The sequence below is a fragment of the Calonectris borealis genome, chromosome 4, assembly GCF_964195595.1.
Source record: "Calonectris borealis chromosome 4, bCalBor7.hap1.2, whole genome shotgun sequence".
In the NCBI taxonomy this organism is placed as follows: Eukaryota; Metazoa; Chordata; class Aves; order Procellariiformes; family Procellariidae; genus Calonectris; species Calonectris borealis.
In genome coordinates this window covers 50,770,627-50,778,289 of record NC_134315.1, presented here as the reverse complement: position 1 = coordinate 50,778,289, position 7,663 = coordinate 50,770,627, and the positions used below count along the sequence as shown (strand labels likewise).

The window sequence follows — 7,663 nt, the reverse complement described above, 5'->3', positions numbered from 1 at the left end:
GGTCCAGCTGCAGGAGGGAGCCTCATGTGTCCCCAAGGGGGGACCGTGACGGCCCCTTTCCCCACAGCGGTGCTGGTGTGACCTGGGCTATCGGCTGGCTGCGGACGGTCTGTCCTGCACAGACATAGATGAGTGCACAGAGCAGGGCGAGGGAGCCTGCAGCCAGACATGCCTCAATGCCCCAGGGTCCTACACCTGTGGCTGTCTCCCTGGCTACCTGCTGGAGCCGGATGGCCGTGTCTGCAAACTCACTGGTAAGCCCTGGGACAGCCAAGCAGTGCTGAGCATCCCTGGCACTCTTGGGTACACCAGGAGCCAGTGGGTACCTGTCCCCCTGTGCCTGCTGCCACGGGGAGCCTTGTAGTCCCGTGAATGGCCCTGTCCCCTCTGCCACGTGGCCTCCCGGGCCCCACTCAACTGTGAGCTGCTACTTGCCAGCCCATGGCCGGTCAGAAAATCCATCTGCAGTAGCTGGGGAACATGCTGTGCAGTAGGGCTGAGTCCCAGCAGGCTCCAATGCCTGCGAGTGCCATGTTCCCTGCCTGCATGTGCTGGGGCCGTGGGGCCACCGGTGCTGAGCAGGGTCTGGGCGGCTCTGTGTTGCCCCAGGACCAGAGCCCATGTTGCTGGTGGCTGTGCAGTCAGAGCTGTTTACCTACGGCCTGCGGAGTGGGTGCGAGGAGGTGCTGCTGGTCACTGACAAGGATCGCGTTGTCTTCTCACTCGACTATGACCTGGTGGAGAGGAAAGTCTTCTGGATGGACCTAGCCACAGAGAGCATCCGCTGGCAGGACTTTGACTTGGGCAAGAAAGGCACACTGGTGAAAGGTGGGCTGAGGCAGCGTGGGGTTAGCAGGGCTGGCCTCTCCGTGGCTGTGCAATCTCCAGGTTGCAGTGGGGTGCCAGGCTGTCTCACCTTGTGAAGAGAGGTGCTGGTAGGAGCAGGGCTGGGAGGAGCCGGAACTCCTGGGATGGAGGGGACCTGGGCTGGGAGCATTGTGCTAGAGGGCCATGCAGCTGTCACCCCATGGGTGCTGACTCTTGGCCGCGTTGCAGGTGTGAGATCGGACTGTATAGCAGTGGACTGGCTCGGAAGGAACCTGTACTGGACAGATGGGGCAGCAGGGCAGGTGCTGGCCACTCGCCTGGGGGCTGCCTGGCGAGGGATACCAGAGTACACTGTGGTGATGGATGGAGACCTGGACCGGCCCCACTCCCTGGTGCTCCAGCCTCTGGCAGGGTAAGGCTGGGACAAGAGGACCTGGGGACCTCCATGCCATCCTTGCTCTGCCCCATTTTCCTCCACGGAGGCAGGCGACAGGCTGGGGAAGAGTTGGGATGGCCTCACCTGGGTGCTGTCGGGGCTGTGCGACTGGGGAACAAGGAGCCCAGGCACGTGCCCCTGCCCTGGGTGGAGCTCTCTGCATCCCTGATGGGATGGGAAGCTCCGCGCTGCTCCTCTGGGCTGCCCTGGTACTGGGATAATGCTGTGGCAGGTCCGTGGGCCAGCACCTCTCTTCCCACCAGGCTGCTGTACTGGTCAGAGGTGGGGAGCCACCCACGGCTGATGGAGGCCACCATGGACGGGAGTCGGCGGCACGTGCTGCTGGCCCAGGGGCTGGGCTGGCCTACAGCACTGGCCCTCGACCTCCCCACCTGGAGGATCTTCTGGCTGGATGAGAAGCTGGGCAGCGTCGGTTCTGCACGTCTGGATGGCACCAGTGTGAAGGTATGTGTGAGGCTCTGGTGACGGGGCCGTGACGGGAGCCAGGGTGGGCACTCACGGCCCCTCTGCCAGGTCTTGCAGCTGGGCTGGGTCCAGAGCCCCTTCGCAGCGGCTGTGTGCGAGGGGCAGCTCTACTGGTCGGAGAGGAAGGCATGGTCCGTGCAGCAGGTGGACAAGGCCAGCGGCAAGAACAGGACCGTGCTGCTCAAGCGACACGGGCAGCCCCACGGCCTCCAGGTACCTACCTGGGGGAGCCCCGAACCCTGCTGCGCCAGCTCTGCTGGGGCTCCCGCCCTGCATGGCCCTGCCGTCTTCTGAGTGCAGAGCCACTGGGAGCTGTATCCCCATCCCGGTGGTCCTTGGGCAGCAGTCCCTGTGGTTGAGGGTCTCTGGTCCTCTTGGAGCATCTCTGCCTCACCATCCTGCCCCCAGATGGGCCCTGACCGGGCCTCGGAGCGTGACGTGGTGTCGGTCGTGCTCAGCTCCGTTGCTGGGCGCGGGCGGGGCCGTGAGCCTGAGCCTGCCCTTCCCACAGGTGATGCACCCAGCCCTGCGCCCCGAGGCCCCTAACCCGTGCGTGGCGCGTGGGTGCTCCCACCTGTGCCTGCTGAGCGCCAGGCACACTGGGCAGTGCCGGTGCCCCGCCGGGCTGACGCTGGCCGCTGATGAGACCACCTGCCTGCCCCTCCGTGATTCGGCCTTTACCCTCCTGGTGTCACCGGCAGCCGTAGCGCAGGTACCATCCTCCGGAGCCAGCCCTGGGGGCTGCTGTCCTCGCCGCTGTCAGGGGAGCAGGGTCCCCGTCCTAGTGCTGCCTCCTTCCTCCAGGTCTACCTGAAGGACCTGCCCAAAACGGCTGGATCCCAAGGCCTTCCCCCGCACCGGGCCCTGCCCTTGGCCAAGGTGGGCCGTCTGACAGCCATTGACTACGCCGTGAAAGACAAGAGCCTGTACTTTGCAGAGGTGGGGGGTGACTCCATTGGGCTGCTGCGCCTGAAGGACAGGGGCCGGCTGTCCTGGAAGCAGGCAGTGGCTGTGGAGGGCACGGTGACATCCCTGGCCCTGGACTGGCTGAGTGGGAACCTGTACTGGATCGGGGGGCAGCCGCCCAGCATCCGCGTGGCAGCTCCCGGGGGGCGGTGGGCCGTGGTGCTGCTCAGCGAGGGGCTGCAGGGCGCTGCCTGGCTGGCACTGTGCCCCCGCGCCTCCACCATGTGCTTTGTCACGGCGGCCGGCAGCCGCGGGCCCAGGGCCGCAGTGGAGTGCATGGCTATGGACGGCACTGGCCGCAGAGCGGTCTGGAGGAGAGCCCGGGCTCCCACTGGCCTCGCCTTCGGGAGTGCTGGCACCCGGCTGTACTGGGCAGACCGCGGTGAGTGTGGGCTGAGCCGGGGCACTGCTGGGCGTAGCGGTGGTGCAGGCACTCAGTCCGCAGGGCACAGCCCGGCATGGCCCTGAGGGGCAGCCCGGAGCCCTCTGTGCCCCCGCATCTGATGTCCCTGTCTCTGTGCCCTGCAGAGAGGGGCACCATCAGCAGCGTCGAGCTGGACGGATCCCACTTCCGAGTGGTGCGGGAAGGGTTGCACGGCCTCTCGCTCTTTGCCATCGGAGAAGGCTTTCTGCTCTGGAGCACAACCTCAACCAACGGTGAGCCCGTTTGCTGTGCTTTGTCCAGCTCCTCCTACTGCACCAGGACCCAGGGGTCCCTGCCAGTCCCTGTGGGGTGCAGGCTGCTCCTCCCCGGCGTGAAGGGCAGGGTGGGGGACCCCACCTCCCATCCCGGGCACCCCACCTCCCATTCCTTGTGGGAGGAGGTGGAGCAGTGCTGACCCCGTGTGTCTTCAGGCTCCAGCAAGATCTGGCACAGCCGGCTGGAGCGAGCCGAGAGCTGGTGGTTCCTGATGGAGGAGGAGTTGGTAGCCATGAGGATTTACAGCCAGTTCTCACAGGAAGGTGGGTCTGGGGCTGCCCCAGCCCGGGGCATCTGGGGGACTAAGCCGTGCCCCGTGGTGGCCATGCTAACCTGTGCTGTTTTGGCAGGCACCAATGGCTGTGCGAAGAGCAATGGGGGCTGTGCCCAGCTCTGCCTGCCCAACCCTGCAGGGCGGCTGTGCCGCTGCTCCCCCGGCTACCACCTGGTGCGTGGGGTGGCATGCACGCTGGCACTGCCCTGCCCAGCCCCGCTCCAGGCCTGCCCTGACCTCCAGAGCTGCATCTCTGGAGAGCAGGTCTGCGATGGGCACCCTGACTGCGCTGACGGCTCTGATGAGTCTAACTGTGAGTGCCTGCCCGCAGCAGGGGCATGCAGGGGTCCTGGCTGGGCACAGGGGGGCCTGCCCAGTCTCTCCCAGTTTGGGAAGAGGGGGGTCTCACCTGGCTGTCTGCTGATCTATGCCCATCCCTCCAGGCCCCTCCGTGGAGGTGGGGACACAGGTCCCCGCAGTGGCACCATCAGGAATGTCCCATGTGGAAGAACAGAAACCAGCCTTACCCACAGCTGCACCCAAGCCTTGGCAGCCTGGCCCCAGCCTTCCCGCAGCCCCTGGCCCCCGGGAGCATGGAGAGCCCTTCCTGGTACCCCCCAGCACGGAGGAGGTGCTGGGGGCTCTGCCATGCAGCAGTGAGACGTGTAACCTGCGTGGGGACTGCGCCATCGAGGCTGGGCGAGTGACGTGCCACTGTGCCCTGGGCTATCGTGGTAACTACTGTGAGGAGGCAGAGGTGCAGCCCGTTGCAGGACCTATCGCCCTGGGGGTGGCCGTGCTCCTGCTGCTTGCTGCCGCTGCGGTGGGGGCCCTGGCCTACATGCGGAGGCGGGACAGGCGGAGGAGGTGAGCTCTGGGGCTGGGCTGGGCTGGGTACAACTGGGGATGGAGAGGGACAGGGTCTCCCTGCCCAGGGACAGCATGGTGTCCTGGGGCTTTCCTGGGCTATATGTAAAGCTCCGATCACCCCGGCAGGCTGTTACTGGGGGTTGTGGCAGGACCTTGGGATCTGCCCCATCTCTAGGAGATGGCCATGCCATCCTCAGTGTACTTTTTTCCTCCCCAGGACCTCAAGCACTGCCTCCACCCGGGTGCTGACCTTGTATCACCGTGAAAGTGACCCTGAGGAAGAGGATGAGGAGGAGGAAGAGCTTCCCCCCAAGAGTGATACCTTTGTGAATGAAGCTTACGATGGGAAAGAGGTGAGCAGCATCTGGAGCAGGCCCTAGTAGGGACCCCCCTGCCACCCTGGGGTGCCCCGAGCCCCTCCTGGTATGCAGATCCCTCCCCAGGCCCAGTGCTGGCATGGTGCCCACTCTTGAGGCAAGCTCTGCCTTCCTGCTGGGGGAGAGGGGCAAGACCTGGGGGTGCCTGGAGTCTGGCTGGTACAAGGGCTGTCCCGCTCCGCCTGTGGCTGGAGCCCCTGGGCCACGGTGTGGGGTGGGCCCAGGGAGGCTGGCTCAGACTCATCCCTGATGCACCTCTCTGACCTCTGCAGGAGCTGCCAGCCCCGCTGAGGAAGGGACCATCTCACCCCGACACTGTATTTTCATAAAGGAACGTTGTGCAGCATCTCTGGTGCCATTGTGGTTTGTGTGTGGGCTGGGGAGGGGAGGTTGATTTGCTCTTCGCAGATTTCTAAGCTTTTTGCCCTAGTCCAGAGCAAAAAGCTTTGGGAGGTTTTTCAGGAAGTCTCCACCCCAGCACACTCTCTGAGCCACCTGAATCTGATCCCCCGCAGCAGGGTGCATCCTGTACCGTCCCTTAACCCCACTTAGGGCACCTCGATCCACTGTCGCTCTGCAGCAAGGCTTAGCTTGCTAACCAGGGTGCTTTGGGCTCGCCTGGGGTAGAAATCTGGCTGAACAGCTCCACAAGGAAGCTGTCCAGCTCTTGCCCTGTTATGCAGGGTGCCGAGCAGGAATTTATAGCGCAGTTCTGACTGCCCGAGTGTCCCTTACAAACCAGTGAGACCAGTTTTACTGCCTCGCACCAAGCTAATGATGAAAGGGAAAATATACGCTACTTTTTTCCCCCATGATCTCTCTTTTTTCCCCTGAAGCGGCTGTCCTCAAAGGAGAAACCTCTTCCAGAGCTGATTTTGACCATGGGGGAAAAGTCCTTGAGAAAGGTGCTATAAAAGCTACCTGTTCTCTTTTACAGACCTTTCCTCCCTGCTTCAGGGAAAGCATGGGGGAGCTGGGTTAGCCATGCCCACTGGCTCTCAGCCCAGCCTGCCTGGCAGAAAGCCCATAACCATCCCATAGCACAGACCCGTTCCTCTTCATTTATTTTGCTGTTTGCACAGCCCTGAGTTGAGCAGAGACGTGCGGGAGGTGCTCCCCTCCCCTATTCCCAGCACTGAAGGCTCCACCGCACTAACCTGTGCCTTGCTCACATGGGAACACCGGAGCTGCCTTTGCCCAAGCTGCTGCACGGTGCAGAAGGATGAGCTAAAAGCTGCATGGGGGGACTGGAGCCAGGGCTGGTCCTCAACCCAGCACAGCTTTGGCACAGTTGTGGGACCTGGAGCACAGCAGGCTTTTGAGGAGGTTGCAAGACCAGCTGGTCTTGTTTCCAGCCTGCTCTGAGGTGCCCCAAGAGAAGGATATGGCTTAGAGGGGCAGGAGCCAGCGCTGCTCTCGGTGCCAGGCAGGCGAGCTGGCCGGTGCCCACTGCTGTCCTTGTGCTGGGGCTACAAGTCGGAGTCACAAGGCAGGGTGCTCCTCCCGTGTCGTCCGTCTCGCTCGTCCTCCAGCACGTCCCAGGGATTGCGGTAAGCCCCAGTGATGGAGCATGGCCCAGCCTCCAGCACAGGGCTGGGGGGCAGTTTGGGGGCCCTGCGCTCCTTGCAGCAGTGGTGGAAGCTGAGGGTGAGGGCCAGCCCCCCCAAAATCTCCAGACAGCTTCCCAAGTAGCTCAGCACCAAGCTGTAGCCTACAACCAGCGTGCTGCCAGCCGGTGCAGGCAGTGCCCACAGCTCATGGGTGTACCAGGAGGCAGGCACAAGGCTCAGCAGCCCTGAGGGAAGCAGCACAAGCCCTGCCACACCAGCCAGCAGGTGCCGTGGCTCCTTCTGCCAGCAGCGAACCCCCAGGGCAGCCACCACCAAGCCCAGGAGGGTAAGCACCAGCGAGGCGGGCATCAGCCCTCGGGCCACCCGCACGGGCACCTGCTCGAAGTAGCCCAGCTCATCAGCCTGCCCACAGAGGCGGTCATGGCTGCTCTGCAGCTCTCTGCACATGTCCCAGATGCCCTGCTCCAGGATGAGGTCAATGGGCTGGTCGGGTACGAGGCTCACCTGCCTCCAGTTGGGTGCCAGCGTGCCCGTGAACGTCAGCAGGAGCCCGCAGGGGCACAGCACCAGCCCCACGATCATCGCTGTCGGTGTCCGCATGCTGTGGAGGTGGGTGAAACAGGCTCCAGTGTGCTCCTGCTTGCCAGAGGCAGAGAGGTCCGTGGGGGCTCCAGTTGCTGCTGCCCGCACCTGGGCAGAAGAGGTGGCACTGGTGCCCCGGGGCTGCTGGGTGCAGTCAGGGCTATCCCGCGGTGGGGCAATAGTCCCAGGGCCCCCCGTACGCTGGGCAGCCCGCGGAGCCGGCTTCTGCCACCACCGTCCTGGCTGTGCCCAGTGCTGTGGGGAGGTGCCAGCGGCAGGAGGAAGTGCAGGCAGGGAGGAGCCCGGCACAGGCAGGGCTGGCCGGCACCCAGCCCCGAGTGCTGCAGCGGCAGCACCTTCCAGGGGCGCGGGAGCCTGCGGCAGCCGCCGAAGCTCTGGCCTCCGCTCTCCCCTTGCGGGTAGCGGGGCTGGGACGCCGGGGGCAGTCAGCCGTCCCCGGGCTGCAGATGGCACTGGGACGTCTGGCAGCGCTCGGTCCCTGGTCCTCCCTGCTGGGGAAGCACAGGACCCTGTTATGGCTCACTTAAATTGACTGTGAACTTATTTTACTAT

At 64.4% G+C, this 7,663-nt stretch overlaps 2 protein-coding genes across 2 annotated transcripts; one reads left to right on the top strand and one right to left on the bottom strand.

Annotated features, from left to right (window-relative positions):
* Positions 1 to 1,750: 1,750 nt before the first annotated feature.
* LOC142082473 (low-density lipoprotein receptor-related protein 6-like) lies at positions 1,751 to 5,283 on the top strand. Its single transcript, XM_075150590.1, has 9 exons — positions 1,751 to 1,963; positions 2,262 to 2,462; positions 2,555 to 3,098; positions 3,245 to 3,373; positions 3,572 to 3,679; positions 3,767 to 4,003; positions 4,134 to 4,557; positions 4,778 to 4,913; positions 5,210 to 5,283. Exons 2-9 carry the CDS (start codon positions 2,265 to 2,267, stop codon positions 5,264 to 5,266), a joined length of 1,833 nt encoding a protein of 610 aa, XP_075006691.1. The 5' UTR covers positions 1,751 to 1,963; positions 2,262 to 2,264; the 3' UTR covers positions 5,267 to 5,283.
* Positions 5,284 to 6,406: 1,123 nt separating this feature from the next.
* On the bottom strand, positions 6,407 to 7,108 carry CLDN23 (claudin 23). Its single transcript, XM_075150589.1, has one exon. The coding sequence runs from the start codon at positions 7,106 to 7,108 to the stop codon at positions 6,407 to 6,409; it is 702 nt and encodes a 233-aa protein (XP_075006690.1).
* Positions 7,109 to 7,663: the final 555 nt, after the last annotated feature.